Source organism: Scleropages formosus, chromosome 10 (genome assembly GCF_900964775.1).
Source record: "Scleropages formosus chromosome 10, fSclFor1.1, whole genome shotgun sequence".
NCBI lineage: Eukaryota > Metazoa > Chordata > Actinopteri > Osteoglossiformes > Osteoglossidae > Scleropages > Scleropages formosus.
The window spans coordinates 30,132,079-30,149,977 of NC_041815.1; the positions used below are offsets into that span (position 1 = coordinate 30,132,079).

The 17,899-nt window shown below is 51.3% G+C and overlaps 1 protein-coding gene across 2 annotated transcripts; it reads left to right on the forward strand.

Moving 5' to 3' along the window:
• Positions 1 to 295: 295 nt before the first annotated feature.
• On the forward strand, positions 296 to 17,567 carry LOC108932449 (rho guanine nucleotide exchange factor 26-like). Of its 2 annotated transcripts, none has more exons than XM_029255666.1 (14): positions 296 to 1,900; positions 2,030 to 2,081; positions 2,767 to 2,912; positions 4,287 to 4,343; positions 4,804 to 4,964; positions 7,485 to 7,637; positions 8,307 to 8,436; positions 9,102 to 9,176; positions 9,278 to 9,367; positions 10,026 to 10,180; positions 12,099 to 12,305; positions 14,605 to 14,672; positions 14,929 to 15,192; positions 16,815 to 16,873. In XM_029255666.1, exons 1-13 carry the CDS (start codon positions 806 to 808, stop codon positions 15,153 to 15,155), a joined length of 2,616 nt encoding a protein of 871 aa, XP_029111499.1. In that variant the 5' UTR covers positions 296 to 805; the 3' UTR covers positions 15,156 to 15,192; positions 16,815 to 16,873. The 2 variants fall into 2 exon arrangements, with proteins under 2 accessions (XP_029111499.1, XP_018604391.2); XM_018748875.2 differs by having other exon boundaries at positions 298 to 1,900; positions 14,929 to 15,036; positions 16,815 to 17,567.
• Positions 17,568 to 17,899: the final 332 nt, after the last annotated feature.

The window sequence follows — 17,899 nt, forward strand, 5'->3', positions numbered from 1 at the left end:
TTCAGCCGATGTATGAGTGACACAACATTGTAAGCAGTGTAAATCACCCTGGTGAATAAGGTATGGGCTGGTAACACCACATAGTCATAGTGTTCACTGAAAGTCGCTTTGGAAGAAAGCGTCTGCTGAATGAAGTAAAGCGAACACAAACTGCGAGTTCCGGGACAGAAATGAGTGTCCGAATGGGACAAGTGTCACTGTGGGTGTGTGGGTGTCGGGAACTCGGTCGACCAGAAGGGGGCGCCATGGCTCCATTTCAGCATCTTTAAGGAGTTTCTCGAGCGAAACTCCTGCGACGAGCTGCGTCTGTGCCGTCCGCAGGTGGAGGAGACTGGACGGAACCCCTGTTATCAGTCATCATCACTCCTCGTCTCCTGCTCCTTCTTGACCGGAGTCCGCTGGAGCCGCTCGACTCGGGTCCGAATCCGAGTGACGTCATCCGATTCTGGGAACCGCCCCCGCGGAGTGAAGAGTGAAGGCGCGCTCCCTGTCGTGGGGCGACGGAGTTCACGGAAGGAGGGAGGAGACGGTTTGCCGGAGGCAGAAACACGGGAATTTTTTCTCGGGATTTCCACGCTCCCCCACGCCTCTCCGCCACGCCCCTCCTCCCATCCCACCCACCCAGCCAGCCAGCCCGTCCCGATCTGCGAACGGCGAACTTTGCTTCTATGAGCAAACTCTAGTCTGCAATAAACGGGCTCCTTCGGTCGGAACTCCGACCTCCGGCCGCGCCGTCCGTCCTGCTCTCGCTCACGCGCCTCGCTGTGTGACATGCTGTCAGTGTCACGCTGAGCGCGCGCCCGCCATGGAGGAGTGCAGGAACGAGGTGGACCTGCTGTCCAGCAGCAGCAGCAGCAACAACAACATCGCCCCGCTGTGGAAGAGGCGCGCCGGGGACCACGTGGGCCCTAGGGGGGCGAGCTCCTCGTGCAGCAAGCCCAGACCCGTGAGCTACCAGGTGGACGGGGTGCTCGTGACGGACTTCCCGGTGGAAGAGGGCAGCTGCGGCGGCGACACCGCCAACACCGCCGTGCTCAGGCACGTGCTCAGCGCACCCGTCCCCAAGAGCCGGGTGGTCAGAAGCATCAGCATCGGACACTCGTCGCGGGCTCGACGCCCGCTGTCCAAAAGCGCGTCGGGAGGCGAGCCGCCGACCGCCGGTGACCGGGTGCCGAGCGCCAATGGTGGCCCTCAGGCCGAGGAGTCGCGCGGAGACCCCCGGCAGCGCCTGTCCGTCCCCGTGGCCCTCGTGTCGCAGACGGACCGGATCGTTTTTGGCTCGAGTCCCGAGTCCTCGGACCGCGGCCGGAGAAAGCCCGACGACTCCATGTCAGTCGTGAACAACAACTACCTGGAGTGCTGGAACCCGCCGATCGAGGACCAGGATGCCCCGTCCACTCCACGCTCTTCCAGCATCTCCTCTGGCTCCTCCATGTCCTGTACCCCATCGGACCCCCCGACCCCCACCAGCCCCTTCGCGGGGCTGCTCCTGAGGCAAGGCGCGGAGGGCAGAGTGCCCCCCGGCATCGTGCTGAGCACCAACAGCCCGGCGGCGCTCAAGATGGGCACCCAGCAGCTCATCCCCAGGGGGCTCGCGTCCAACACGCGGCTCGGCAAGGCAGGTAACCACGGCAACCAAGAGCCCGCCAAGAGGGCCCAGCGTGTCCGCAGCATGGTGGAGACGGGCTCCTTCTCCATGGGAGGGGATGACGGCGAGGATGCTCCAGACAGCCCCGGGGCCCTTCGAAGGGGGCTTCGATCCACATCGTACCGGCGCGCGATGGACAGCAGGGGTGACCTGGAGCTCCCCGGTCACACCAGATCCCATCGGTTGTCACAACCGGTGCTCCGAGACCTGCAGGAGGAGAGAGAGCTGCTGGCCAATCCAGGGAAGAGCCGGGTGGGTATGGGCTCCAGCCCAGCGCAGCGATGTCACTGTTCTTTTCGCGCGTGTTTGACGGCTACTCGTGCCAATGCACCGGAGGCCACGTTTTAGGGTAATGACGCCTCCTCCGCCTTCCTCCCACAGGTTGTGGAGAAGAGGAAGCCGCTGCCCACCCAAAGGACGTTCGATGGTGAAGGTGAGTAGTTCACACAGGAGCTGCACCTCGAACCGTAACCCATAGCGCTGCATGTCTGTGCTCAGCTGAGTTCAGGAAAGTCCTGGGATCTCATCCTGTGACCTACTGGGTCTCTACTTTTCCAAAGCTCACTGTGGTTCTGTTGCGGTGAAAATGACACATTTCAGTCATTTGTGTCTTTCTGCATTTAGGTTCATCACAGCGTTTGTTTATTCTTATTGTGTATCGCTATTTAGCTCAGGAGGGGGCGGGGTGGTGCAGTGGCGCAGTGGGTTGGACCGGGTCCTGCTTTCCAGTGGGTCTGGGGTTCGAGTCCCGCTTGGGGTGCCTTGCGATGGACTGGCGTCCCATCCTGGGTGTGTCCCCCTCCCCCTCTGGCCCTATGCCCTGTGTTACCGGGTTAGGCTCCGGTTCCCCGCGACCCCGTATGGGACAAGCAGTTCTGAAAATGTGTGTGTGTGTGTGTTTAGCTCAGTGTTTGACATGTAGTGTGTGTGTATCGGAATGTAATTTTTGAGTTACACGTGCAGGTGTGTAGGAAGAGAACACGAAGCGCACAGCTCTCAGCTCTCGAGTGTACAGCATCTTTATCCCGAACACGTCTCCTGTCCAGGACGTCCCGAGAACTGTGCTGAACTTGTGTGTGTGTGTGTGTGTGTGACCTGTGTGCCGCTCTTGCCACCAGAGGACGAGGTTCTGTACCAGAACTACCAGGAGAAAGCCCTGCACAATGACTCGGACGAGGACGCCGAGCCCAAGGAGCCAGAGTCAGACAACGGCATCGTGGTTCAGTACCGATCCCCCCGCATCTCGTGGAGTCAGCTGAGCGTGGTGAGAAGCGAGCGTGGCTGGGGGTCCACGTGGCCCGTACCCGAGGCCGGCCTGCGCGCTCCCGTCTCGCGCCGAACGTGTTTGCTGTCAGCCGGTGCTCCGCCTGGTTCTGGTTCTAGCCCGGGTCCTGGCTGGGGCGAGGGGGGAGGGGGGGATCCGATCGCCCTGTTGCGCAATGCATCTGGCAGCCGAAGCAGGCAGGAATGCGGTGTTGTTTTCCGCTCGGCTGTTTCCTCCTCCTCTGAAGAGACGTGCCAGGGACGGTCATGGAGGGCTGCTCGTTTCTGTGTCCCCTTGGCACAGCGCCCCCGCCTGGGCAGACGGAGCGGGGCAGCGCTCGGAGGAGCCGTCAAACAACTGGACTTGTGACCGGAATGTGACGGGCTCGAAGAGCCCAGTCGCACGGCCCCCTGGGGTGCCCAGCTGGAACAGGGAGTGTCTCATGATGGGGGCATCCAGATGTTCCATAAATCACCTCCATGTGTTCCAGCCTTACTGAGATGTTCTCGCTGCTTCTCAGAAACCAGGCGTTTCTGAGAACGCGGCCCTTTTGCTTTCAGCCCCCCCTTCACCTGCCACCACTTTGTCACCTGTGTGTCTCCTCCTCCTCCCTCTGAGCTGCTTGCAGAAACCCGACGGGGTGAAGGTCGCTTACGCTGCGTGGCTGCTAGGTAACGGGCACGGTGCAGCTGCCCTGCCCTTGCACTCCCAGCTTGTATGGTTTCCACTTGTTTGCCAAAGGCGTCGCATCGCAAGGGCCTGGGGGGGTGCGAGGGCGGCTGTAGACAGTTGAGGAGCACAGCGGTCGTGTGGGTTCAGATATCAGCTGGCAGACAGAAGGAAGCTTTAGGGCAGCTGGGTTTCTTGGCTGGGCTGCGTCCGTCCCCTGGGGGCTCCACCTGACAGCCTGTTCGTAGTTCCTCATGTCATTAACTCATGTTGGACACAAAAGCAGGATGGTCGCAGGTCCAGAATGTGGCTGGAAGCCTGGAACTGCAGTGGCTTCCTCCTCCGCACACTTCTTACACTCACACACACACACACACACACACACACACTTCTGTATTCATTTCTTGGACACTTTTCAGCTCAGAGTGAACAAAGTACACAAGTGCACCCAAGAGCGGGTTCTTCTGTCCTGGTTAAGAATTAACAGGAATTTTTTCCAGGGCTCACGATGTATTGAGACCCAGTTCAAGCACACAACTGAGTGTAACTGAAAAGTCCTCGTTTAACACACGTTAGGATAGGCTGCTGCACTTAAATGAATATTGGAATTTGTACAATTAATACAAAGCCTTTTAAGATGTAGGCAGCCCTTGTAACCGCAGTGAATGTCACGCACGCCTTGACTTCATGTCCCGTTCCTTTCAGGTGAGGCACAGCAGGGTGTGCGAGAGCTTGACTCCCGAGGAGAGGAAGAGGCAGGAGGTAAAGCTGACAAGTCGCTGCAATTTGAGACCTCTCTGGGTCAGAACCCCCAGTGAGCGCTGCTCCGTTTCCTACACGGTCTCTGTCCTGTTCCCTCGTTTTGGAGCCGCGAGACGAGACAGCAGGGGGCGGTTTGGTGTCGGGGGCGGGGCATGACTGTCCTCCTCGCTGTGGGAACTGGCCGACTGACCGCTACTGCACGGCACCCTGGGAAGCGGCTCAACTGTCTGCGCGCATGAGTCGGTGGCTCACTTAGTGTCGCTGGCCACGTAAATAAACCGAGGGAGGGGCGGCTCAGAGGGACAAATAAACAGTGGGAGGCGGTGGGAAGCAGTGCTTTGTGGGTACGGCGACGGCCACGAGGAGCAGCCACGGCTGCCCAGTTTAGATACTTGCGGTGTAAGCAATGAGTTGGCAGAGAGATGCCCGTGGAGCGACTGACTGCACCCTTCCCCCTCAGGCCATCTTCGAACTCATCTCCTCGGAGCACTCGTACCTGCACAGCTTGGAGATACTCATCCGCATGTTCAAGGACTCGCCGGAGCTCGACGACACCATGAACAAGACGGACAAGCACCACCTCTTCTCCAACATTGTGGACGTCTGCGAAGCCAGCAAAAAGTACGTCCTGTTTCCTGTGTCTTACCTTTACCTCGGCCTTCCTGCCCCTGCAGTGACCCCCAGCGACAGTGCCATGTGACTGTGCACCCCATGACACTGTGTCTTTTCGCTTTGGCTCTTCTTCTCCCAACACAAAGATGTCCTTGTGTCTGTTGGTCAGAGAGGAAAGGTCAACAGCTGGGCCCCTCTACAGACAGAACTGCTCTTTTGAGGGACAGTACTGGACGGTCTGCAGCCCAGGAGAGATGGAAGCTGGGAGAGCCATATCATCTCTGGGGGTTTGAGGAACAGCGCTTGGCTCGCTGCCTCGATGTGTCTGCCGCATGGCCCGGGGACACTGCTGTCCCTTGTGTTCCTTGGCAAACTTTCTAACTCCAGACCTAACCATGAGTCATCAGTGAAGTCTCCCTCCTGCTTCCTTGGAAGCTGTGTCTTCATTGAGTTTCCCATAAATGGCAGCTCTGGGTGCGTAGGGGATAGTGCTGATGTCTCGCAGCTCCCGGGAGTTTACCATAGTGTTTCTAATGCTGTAAATCACCTTGGACAGATGTTGGATAAACATAGGCAGCTGGTAGCACAGTGGTAAAAAGCTGCTGCCCTGGGATCCAGAGATTCAAGGTTCAAATCCCACCTTGTTCTGTACTTCTCTTGAGCAAAGTACTCACCCTAAATTGCTCCAGTAAAAATTACCCAGCTGAATAAGTGGGTAAATTATATGTCACTTCGGGCTGTTTAGATGAATAAATGTGATGTGTGTTTGCCTCATTCCTCTGTGTGTGTCATGGCCTGAACCACTGAGTTGTATTGCTGCTGTTCAGGAGCAAGTCCTGGAGGATTGGTGCTCCTGAACTCTTGATCTCCCACAGAACTGCTTGCTCTCTGCTGTTGCTGTCAGAGAAGAGGGACAAACTTCACGCAAGTCCAGTGGACTCTGTGCGCTTTGCGTGGGGGGGTGAGCGCTGGATAGGGCACTTGTCAACGTCCAGTGTGTTGGATGTGTGGTCTCTGTAGCTCGGGAAGAACATGCTGTTATTTTAGGGCCGATGTATGAAGTGCACTGTGGGAAAGTGGCTGGATGCACGCAGTCTGCTGGTTCTGCTCTTGTAGTCTCCGCCCCTACATCTCTGAAGGTTTGGCTCATGGAAATGTGTGTGACCCTCTGTGTGACTTCCTGCAAATAGGCTGAGAAGCCCAACAAGTGGTGCTGCTCCCGCTGAGCTCCAGATACCGTGCGGGTTGGAGTGCAGCTCTTGCTGGTACCTCCCTCAACCATGTCTCACCTACTGGCTTTACCTTCTCTTGAATTTTGGGAGACGACAGAGGGACTGCAAGGTTTTTTACGCTGTTTTCCATCTAGTGCCGTGCCTTCAAGTCCAGGCTTGGGGTGGGTGGGGTGAGAAACACCCAAGGGTGCTGTGGAGCTCTCACTGACTCTCTTTCCTAGAGGTGGTAGAGAGTCCACTCATGGGAGTTCTGGAACAGGGAGGTGCGATTCAGCTCTGGCCCATGTGACTTGTGTCAGTGTTGGTGTTTCCGCCTCATTGACACGAGTCTCGGGTGTGGGGTCACAGTGCCAGGAGCTCACATGTCTGTGTGTTTATATACACTGTTCAACCTCACCGCATATAACCAGAGCCATATATGGTCTCTGGGAGAGGTGCATCGTGGGACGTGGCCACTTTCATGGGTCTGGCAAGGAGAACGAGAAGAGCAGCCATGAAGTGTAGTTTCAGCATTAATTCAGCCCTTCAGTCTATGTACAGAATGTACAGTAGGTGTACTTTGATTTGCACATATCCCATGTGTGTGTCCCGTCTGGTAAGAAATCAGTTACGTGCCACTGACCCATTCCCTTTCGTTTGTGGGTGACTGACATCTTCCTTTTCACTTTCATTACTTACCACTTGCTCTTTGCATTCTGGCTGTAGATCCTTGTAGTACATGTAGGATGTTCTTTATATTTTCATTGCATTGTCTTTTCCTTCTTTCTTCCCTTAAGTGTTTCTATCCACCTGTTATACCAAAGTTTTTTGAGCTTGGTGCTAATACTCAGGACATGTTTTTGCACTTTTTCAATCTTTGGATGAAGGAAGGAGGTCATGACAGGTACTGGATGAAAACGCAAAAAACTATTTCATTCACATCATCAGGATGGAGACCGGGCCACAAAGCCCTCAGAGAAATTTCAGGAACAGAAAAGTAACTTTGAGGTTTTAGTCTGTCAGGGTCACCATCCACATGGGTCGGAAGAGTGACCGCTTCCTGTTCGTTACAGGAATAAGTGTGCTGAAAGCCTGGCATGTCATTGTGGGACAAGGACTATGATACATCTGCCTTGTGTTAGAAAGTGCCTCCCACTCTGGCTCTGAGTGACGTCCCTGGGGCCAATCCAGGCTGCGGTCCCCTCTTAGTCTCCTGGCTGTGACCTGGAGCTTGAAACCGATTGTGACTCTTAGTCAGTCTGGTGCAGTGTAAGACACTTCTGACATGTCTCCTGCTCTGGTTCCTCTGTCCACACAGGTTCTTCAAAGAGCTTGAGGAAAGGCACAACAAGAATGTTGTCATCGAGGACATTAGTGACATTGTGGAGAAGCACGCGCTGTGGACCTTTGAACCCTATGTGACCTATTGCTCCAACGAGATGTACCAGCAGCGAACACTGCAGAGACTCATGTGAGTGCTGGGATGCCTGTCCCTATAGAGCCCTGGGTCATGACCCCATAACCTTTAAAATTTTTGGAAAAACAGTGGGGACACTGGTGTAAAAGCAATCACCAGAACTTGGAGATCATGTTTGACAGATTGATGTATACTTTTAATTACGAAAGGTAAAGCTCGGAGGTTCTCGGTTCTGGCTCCGTTGTGGTGGAGTGACCTACCCGTCACTCAGAACTGCAAAAATTCTGTCTATATTCAAGAAGGGTCTGTCTGAAAACTCACCTTTTCCGGATCCACTTTGCCCAAGATCTCTCCAGTTCATTTACGGTGTAATTGTTCACAGATCATAACTTCATAGCATCCCCTGATATAACCTTTATTCAGCCCCTATGCCAGCATTGTACTTGCTTATTTGTTATCTTAGAATATTTAAAAAAAAAAAAAAAAAAAAAAAATTGGTGGGAGGGTATCAGGATTTGTCAGTCCTGTGTTTTATGCACCTACTCGAACGATGAACCTCGATGCAGCAAGTGGTAGGTAACTATCTAGGTTTACTTGAGACTTTTATGTCTGCAGCTATATGTCTCTTTCTCTTAATGTAATGCATAAATTGCTGAGATGTACGTCGCTTTGGACAAAAGCATCTGCTAAATGAATAAATTATTTCGATCAATTCCGGTGAAGCACCAAGAACCCTGCCTTCAAGGAGGTTCTCGCCCGTATTGAGTCCCACCCAGACTGCGGGAACCTTCCCATGATCTCCTTCCTCATCCTGCCTATGCAGAGGGTCACACGGCTGCCGCTCCTGATGGACGTGAGTGTCGCCCCACTGCTCTCCCCTTCACACCAGTGTGTTACTAAGCCCAGGGTCAACACACAACACATAACCATAGTGAGCCAGCTGGTTACATGGTCATTAGCGCTACTGCTTTCGGACCCAAAGGTTATGGGTTCAAATCCAACCTCCAGTGGTAGTACCCTTGATTTACTTATATAAATGGATAAGTAATTGTAGGTAACTTAACATTGTAAGTTGCTATGGAGGAAAGTGTTAGCTAAATAAATAAGTGTAAATGTAAACCACAAGAAGAGCTCAGAATGCCTGTGGTGCACCAGGGATCAAGATTGGAGCTGTAGCCATGAAAGGAAAATAAGAGTCAAGCAAAAATTTAATTTGACTGATTTTCCCACAAACACACACTCAGCCTCTATGGAGATCCATGAGGCCTGCGCTTGGGCTGGGTGAAATGTGAGACCCTGAGAAATTCGCCCCTTGTTTTCCCACAGCTCACTAGGAAGGGCTCACTCTACACATTGTTTCCTATTGCTATGGAAACCGGTATTATGGCTTGGCTTTTAAAGGCCTGCCATTTGTGCTTACAATATGTATTACTTTATTTTGTGTCTTTTTTGTATGAAAGAGGGAGGAATTTGACGACTGAGTGACTTATTAATGTCACATTCCTCCTCTTCCTCCAGACCATCTGTCAGAAGACATCCAAGAACTCGTCCCAGTTCAAGGAGTGTAAGCGAGCTCTGCAGGCCGTCAGCAAGGTGATCGGTGCTGGTCCACAGATAAACTGTAATCTTGCAAGCCACAGCTGTTTGGTAACAGGCCTAATCACATCCCAGCGTCTGTGTGTGTGTGTGTACAGCTGGTACGTCAGTGCAATGAAGGAGCACGGCGGATGGAGAGGACTGAGATGATGTACACCATCAACTCCCAGCTGGACTTCAAGATCAAGGTAGGAGATGTCTGGTGAGAGCGACCTTACTGATGTGTGCTGCGGTAACCGTCCTGTATGACAAGCGTAGCTCTCCGTCTATGTCCTCCGCTGGGGACAGTGTTATGCTGAGGGACAGAGTTGAAAACATTTCCCCACAAAGTGAGCTTTACCAGAAAGTTTGGCTGGTCCATAATGTTTAGGGGAATCTAGTATGGGCACCTGACTCCCCCCCCCACCTGTTCCTGCACATCTGGATTGTTAGATGAACATCGGCTTGTAAACCAGGAGCAGCTGGTCGTATAGCAACTGGAGCTGCTGCCTTTGCACACAAAGGTTACAGGTTCAAATTCCACCTCCAGCTCCAGTGCCCTAAATTACTGCAGTTAAACTGCCCAGCTGTATAAGTGGATAAATCATTGTAACTTGCTTTGGAGAAAAGCATCAGCTAAATGAAAAATATAGATATAACTAATTAGGCACTAATTGTTGTGAATATGTACATATTTGAGGCTGCAGATAGCTTTAACCAGTCCTGTGGGACGGCAGTCTCGGAGGGCACTTGGGCAAGGTCTCTCTCTGGACATGCTGGCCACCAGCAGGGAGGCATGATTGACATTCCTCTCCTCCAGTCAGCACTTGCTTGGTCTTAATGTTTTCTCTGTGCCTGCCCCTCCAGGCCTTCCCACTGGTGTCCTCGTCACGCTGGTTAGTGAAGAGAGGGGAGCTTACTGCGTTTGTGGAAGAGAACAACCTCTTCATGAAACGGACCTTGCGCCAACAGGTCTACCTCTTCCTCTTCAATGACGTCCTCATTGTCACCCGCAAGAAGAGGTGAGTGGTGCCCTGTAGCCGGATGGCCCAGGAATGTGGGGTAGCAGCTCCCCAGTGGAAGGTCGTGGTGTTGAGTGAGCGAGGAGAGAAATCGCAGCTGTGATTGGCACCCAGCGGGGCCACATGTGCTGTGTCAGACACATGAAAGTGTGGGTTTGGCGAGAGTAATGATATAGTGCAGTGCGTGTAAAGTCTGTGTTGACAAGGAGGAGGCTGGAGCTGTCCGGTCCAGACCCATGAGATGTGCAGTCCATGACGTGCCTGGAAAGATTGTGAAAGTTACTTCATTTCTGGCTTGTCAAAGGAGTCCAGGAAGTGCTATCATCTTCTCAGTTCAGTCTGTCACACACAGAAGCAGGGTACCAGGTACACTGTGGGGGAGGGGGAGGCATCATGTGCTTCTCTGCTTAGTAACCATCTCTCATCTCAAGGAAAAGGGTGTGGAAGCACCCAGGTCAAGGTTGGGGTGTCTTACAGGAAGAGGAGATTCAAGTGCAGACATAGTGCACAAAACACACACACCTGCATGTCATCCTCAGAGGATTGGTGTGTAGTATGGGGCAACAGGTGGCAAAGTGATTGGAAGTGCTGCCTTGCACCTAAAGCACCTAGGTTAAAATCCCACCTCCTGCTTTTTTTAAAGATGTTTACACAGAATTGTTGTAGTAAAAATTACCCTTCTGTACAAATGGGTGAATCATTTTCAGTAGCCAGTGTAAATCCCTTTGGAAAATAGCATCAACTAAGTAAGGTAAATATGTGTGTGCCAGTGTATTTGCCTCGGAATGCACGTTTTGGCCGATCCCTTCCCCATAATTAGAAAACAGTGTGTTGAAAATACTCAATGCTTTATATGCTGTGTGTATTCAGAAAGACATTTGTTTATTTCAGCTGTGGTAGGTGGCTCCGATTCCCTGTAAAGTGTTAAGATCTCATCTGAGCTCTGCAGACACATTCCAGCACTGGTTCCCCACACAGTCCCTCCAGATGCTTTTCTCCAGAATTTAGCACAAATCTGGCATGCGGAGCATCGCCGCCTTCAAACCTGAACACAGCTGTATGGGAGCGCGCCCCTCCCATTGCACAATAACATGGGAGTTTTGGATTTTTACACTCGCTGTTCCTTCTGGACCCTGTAGAAAACTATGGCTCTCTCTCTTCTCATGTTGCTCTTTGGGTTTGGGACAGTTATGTAATGCCTGATAATGAGCAGCTGCCTCTTTCTTACCATTTCTCCCTGGAGCTCAGTTCTGTTCCCCTTCAATTCCCGTTCCCTTCTGGGTTCTCTCCTTTTCTGTGTTCTGTTATCATCTTGGGTTCTTTCTTCTCTTCTGGACTTAGAGTACCAGCAGTGATAGCCACTCCTCATCCCAGCTGTTTCCAGGGGCCTTAGATGACACAGTTCTCCATCAACTGCACGTGGAGGAAAACTGCGTGATGAAATGGGGTCCTCAGGTCATGTAGTCATATTTGTGTGGAGTGTTCCTGATCTGAATGGAGGTTCTGGGACATTTCACCAGGCTGGGCTGCTTCCCACCTGCCCTTCTCAGGTACTATTTCCTGTCCCAGTCAGGACCAATATCACATGTGTTTGGGGGTCTGGGGCCTACAGGCCTGGTTCTTCTCATGGTTATCCCCTGGAGAAAGGGTGTGGGTCCTCCTCAGCACCCTCCCCTGCAGAGAAATGGATATAAATGCCATTCCAGACATTCCTGCACTGGCTGCGTCATTGCAGTTTGCTCTGAACACACAGCATGTAGGACCATCTGGGCATTCAGAACATCTGAGGTAGGGTCTCCTGTCCTGACTTCCAAACATCAACTGGGAAAGGAAATGATTGAACCCAAGTCCCCTTGACCATGAGACTGGGTGTTAGGGTCACGGGTGACTTATCCACGGTACTCCCTGCTGTCCACAGTGAGGAGAACTACACTGTGTTGGACTACGCCCTGCGAGACAAGATCCAGGTGGAGCTGTACCAGGCCGAGGAGATGAGCCTGTCCCCGGTGCGGGCTCCCGCTTCTATGCTCAGCTCCCGCCAGCCCTCCACCAGTCACATGTTCCAGATCAGGTTCCCAAACATACGCTCTCAAGAGGTGTCCATGGTCCTGGGGGCAGAGCAACTGTAAGTACCCACCCACCCTTCTCTGTGTCTGTCATGCCTTAGCTCAGGTTAGGTCTTGTGTGCTCGCCACATAACTAACACTGTATTTAATGAGCACACATGACCATAACAGATAAACAATACTTGCAGGGCTTGAAGCTCTGCCTCCGATGGCTGAGGAACCACCCCCCTCACCTGAGCCCCATGCTTCAGTATTGAAGGAAGAGTGGGGTCTCAGCAGAGATATAGTGGAGAGAGAACCTCCCTTCCTAGACCCTGATTTACTACCCCCATTTGACTTTTGCTTCATTTTCATGTTCTGTCCCCTGTGGAAGCCCCACTGTGCTTGTGCGAAAATGAGCCTGGATGCAGGATGTTCGGTTCACCTGCCAGTCGGGGAGGTGTACGGAGGAGCTGGGGAGGGACGGTGCTGAGGAAGCTGAGATCTCACCCTCTTTGGAGCTTTTCATGCTTTCAGTCAGGCTCTCCTCTTTCCTTTATTCACCTCTTACTATATTTTTAACCAGCAATACCTCTAGGATAAAACATTGCATGCCCTGGTAAAGGAATGCGCAACAATCTCAGCAGATTTTAAACAACATTCTTATTCACTTCTGACCTATCGGCCCTATCAGCAGCTTCATTCTTCACATGTTTCACATTCCAGCTTCTCTTCTCCTCCCACCTTTCTGGAACGTAGAGGCATCAGCGATGGTGATGGCAAAAAACATACCCAGTCTGAACCAGTGTGTGCACCTTGTGCTATGTGGGCAGCACAGTGGTACAGCAAGTACTGCTTCTGTCTCACAGCGCCTGAGTGGCGTAAGAGGGATGTGGGTTTGATCCCTGCTCAGTCTGTGTGGAGTTTGCGTATTCTCCCCGTGTCTGTGTGGGTTTCCTCTCACAGTCCAAAGACATGCTGTTCAGGTTCACCCATAGTGTGTGAGTGACAGACAGTGTGTGTGTTCCACTGATATGTGGATGAGTGACCCATTGTAAATAGTGTATCTAGCAGTGTAAGTCACCTTGGTGAATAAGTTGTGTAGGCTTATAACATTACATAGTATCTGTTGGAAGTTGCTTTGGAGAAAAGTGTCTGCTAAATAAATGTAATGTACCTTCACAGCTTCTACAGCTGGGATCTGTGTCATGGGTCGAGACCCTTGTAGTTGCCAGTGCCTCATTTTCGACTGTAGTTTTACCTTCATCTTGGCTGCAGTTACCCATAGATACAGATACGCACTATCACACACTCATATCACATTCCTTCCCAACAGGGAAGCCAAGGAACACTGGTTAAAAATGGTACTGCTGCTGCCATGTATCAGAAAGAGTGTTTAACCCCTGCTCTAAGAGGTCCTTGTTTCAGACACAAACTACAGTGTAATTTCCAGGTGTGTGTGTGTGTGTGTGTGTGTGTGTGTGTATACACACTTTGTGGTGGACTATTTAGCATCAGAGAAATGCTACCACTGTTGCCTACATGTGGAGTGGCCCAGTGTAGGTAGTTGTCACACACTCTGTTTTTCTACACGCCTTAATAATGGCATAAAATCATTCCCATTATAGACCAGTGTTATGTTGCAACTGATTTACTGCATATAATTTGAACTTTGTACAGTATTGTATCATTGGGTAAGGAATAATGTTTAAATATTAGATGTATGTACAGTTTATCAATATGGTGATTTACTGTTTGTAAGAGAACAAGGTTTCTGTGGTGCTGCTGTCTTTGCGTACAACTTACCACAGAACAAAAGCATAGTGTCAGGCTACAACTCTGCCCATTTTTATCCATCAGCTTGTAGAAATAAATGTAATGCAGACCATGGCCATTAAGGCCCTGCTATTTAGTTCAAGTTAATCCTGAATTGTGCAAAAACTTGTCATACACTGGTCAGTTCAGAGATGTCCCCTACAAAAAGAACCAGACTATGCTGTGTGGGGTCATGGGTGAACAACTTGTGGCAAGTTGTTAGTGAAGATGTTTTTTTTTAACACACCCATGTGCTGTAATGCAATTATGTAGGACACGGTGAACACAAACCACTCTCCATTTCCAGGCACACAACAAGGGAATTCACACAAAGAAATGGTCTACTTTTAGTTTCTTTTCCACTAAAGGGCTGGTTTCACCAGCATCTGGTTTCCAGGTAATTTTACCTGTTGTCCTGTCAGGCCCAGGGGTGCGGCATTGGGAGCGCTTGTGGGAGCGCAGGCGAGTGGTTGAGTGAGGTGAGGTGAGTGAGCTGGTGAGTGCCCCCCCTTCCTGTGTTCCACTTATTGTCTTTTTTCCATTTTGCTCCCGTTGCTGGGGTAGAAATGAGAGAGCCCGGTGGATCAGCGCACTTACACAGAGCAAAAGCGACAAGAACGCCGACAAAAACGGTGAGTCCAGCCGCCACCTGGCGGCCAGTGGCCGCAACTACACTTTCAGTCGTCTTGCACTAGTCTGTGCACCTGTGAACCGCCATCCTGTCTCGCGCCCCAACACGCGCTCTCTGGAAGCAGATGCCGTTTTCACGAGGGGAAAAAAAAAAAAAGTGTGTATTGCTTCTTTGGTATATGTCCCTAAATGTAAATTTTACACGGACACACCTCTCCTCACGCCAACTTCTCCTTACCCTTCCTTTGCTCTCCGCAGCGCCGAAGCAGCAGGTGGAGGTGGTCCGCGCCCACATGGCCAGGCAGCCGGACGAGCTGTCGCTGCAGGTGGCCGACGTGGTGCTCGTGTCGCAGGCGGTCGAGGACGGTCAGTCGCGATGTCGGTCGCCGAGGGGCTGCAATGACCGCCTCGTCTCCGTCTTCTTGTCCCTCTTCTCCCTCCATGCTCATGTTTACCGCAGTGCACTCGACTCGCTCGGCCCGTAGGCGGCAGCAGGGGACGCAGCGATTAAAGCCGCTCCAGGTAGACTTCGAGGACGCGACGGACTGGGGTTCGAATTCCACATGGAACTCACTATATTACTATATCTACGACTAAACGGCGCTTTGGAGAAAGTTTTCTTAATTGTATCGTTCGGCTGGTTCTGGAGCTCGAGGTCGAGCCGCACTCTGAGGCGCTAACTGTGCTAAAGCTAACGGTTCTCATCAGCCGGAGTCGCGGATTTGATCAGTAACATTATCATAATGTGATGATATGATTATGAATTGAATATGGCTGTGTTTTACTAGTCTAGAGTGCTGCTGTTAGACAGGCGCTCAGTTTTTCTTACTGTCTCGTCTTCAGCGTCATCCTGCATTTATGATCCGGTAAAACCAGGTAAACAGCGCGCCGTCTGTCTTTCTCACACGGAAACACTGAACTCCCTCGTTCCAGTCCGCTGCGCTGGGCTCCGTTCGCTGTTTACGAAAAAGAAACGTTTGTTCATTCATTTTAGTTCTGGCTGCTTCTTTCCTGACGTGAACTCTGCGAGGTGCCGCCTTTTCGAACCCGCGCCTGAGGCGACGGAACCACGAATAACTTCACATCCCCTCCATCACACGTTGTTAAATTCCGACTTACGCATTAGGAAAGAGGATTTCTGTTCTCGGCCAACTCGTTCTTTCTCGTTCTTTCCTCGTCACCCCTCAGTCCAGCTGACCCAATTCGGCCTACCCACCACCTCTCGCGACGCCTTTTTAATTCTCCCGCCAACGGCGGGAGTGGCGCGCGGGGGCGCTCGCGGCAATGGGCGCTCCGCTTGTCGATAAGCGGTTTTTATTTTTTTTCCCCCCACATTTAGTGTATTTCACACACCTCCACTGCCAAACTGTTCAGCAATCAATCACGTTCAAAGATTAAAAGTAAGGAAGAAAAAAAAGTTTAAAATATCAGCTTCACAACAAATTACACATGTGCAGCAAGGTAAATTTTACTACATTGTTTTAGGGTAAACAGGGAGAATGGTCAGCAGGTGGCACAGTGGTTAGATGCATCATGTTCTTGAAGGACACAGGTTTGAATCTCTATTCTTGCTGTGGTACCCGCGATCAAGGTACTTACCCTGAAGTGATACAGTAAGTGTATCCAGCTGTATGAATAGGTAAACCAGTGTGAGTAGCTTAACACTGTAATTACTTCGGAGAAATAAATTGAGTGTAAAACGTTGGAAAGCATGAGGACTGTCAGATCATGGGGCAGCTCAGTCTGGAACTCACTGCTCAGCCAGTGATGCAGATGTATCGTAACGACTGAATGTACAAATCCAGGTAAAACATGGTCACCTTGGAGTGGTGATGAGTCTGCTGGAGCTGTTGTGGACCGTGATCTTTGTACTCAGGTGAAGCTGAGCCGCTTGGCGCCCCTTTCATGTGGCAAAGAGCAAAGGAGCCCATGAAAAATAGAACAGAGGTGCGTGTGGTGGATGTCCTCCTTTGAACAGAATGGTGTGAATGGCAGGGCTGTTTGTGCGAAGCCTCTGTCAGAGAGAAGAAACGCGTTCACCATCTCTGGTGTCCTTGGCGAGCCTCTGCATTCTACAGCATGTGTGTTCAGTAACGTGTGAATGTTCGTGGGCTGAAATGCGTTTTTTGACTTGTCACCTCCAGGCTGGTATGAAGGCCAGCGGCTGCGCGATGGTGAGACGGGTTGGTTCCCAGCCAGCTGCGCCCAGGAGATCACCTGCAAGGCCACGATGCTGCGCAACCGAGAGCGCATGGACCGCCTGCAGAGGCTGGAGACCAACGTGTAAGTGGTGGCACCTTGTACCAGTAGGAAGGAGCGAGTACTGCCACCTACGCAGCCCGTTGGCTCGGACTCCAGTTCCTCCCCTTAGTGTCAGGAACCTGCCTCCTGAGAGCTTCCTCCTTGAGGAATATGTGTGACGTCATGGTGGAGAACTTCCGGGCCAAAAGAAAAACAGCTTAGCCAAGAGGTGCCCCGAATGCCCCAAAGTGTGATTTTTGTCACCTTTAGTTTTTATGAGCGACTATGAACTTGAGGTTTTCGACTTTTAACCTTTTTCTTTGTATTTAAACTGTAATGATGAAGCCATACGTAATCAAAATGCTGTCAGCCAAAACTAGGAGTAGAACAGCAGCAGATTTACCATTGTAGAGGGTGTGGCAGAAGCGCAGGAGAACTGGACCGTGTCGTTCCAATGTTTGGGAGACTCTGAAAGGGAACAGCTGCAGTCCGACCATGGGTACGAGGACATGCTTTGTACCAAGGGTTTTGTTTGCACTCAGGGAAAAGTAAATATGTATTTTTTTATACTTGTATAATCTGTTCATACATTCTATGATGAATGCAGTTAAATGCTTACTCCAAAACAATGTTGTTAGTGAATAAACACTGTAAAATTTCCCCACTGCTGTTGGTTAGTGCACAGGAATTGTGGGCTGTCTTGCGCTGTGACTCCTGGCTTGATGACGGACTGCAGTGTACCGTGTCCCTCACGCGCCGGCGAGCTGCTCCTCATTAATTGAGCTGCTAAACTCCAACAATGACAAACTGAACAGGTCACCTGAGGGTTTCCTGTCATGTCTCAGTTGGCTAAACCAAACGGAGCTATAATGATGGATTGTAATTTTCCCCTGTAAAATTAGTAACCTCAAACTCATTATCAGTGTTATCCCACATAATTTAGATTTTTTTTGGACTTAAATACCCACAGGGTAGAAAATCTGAAAGA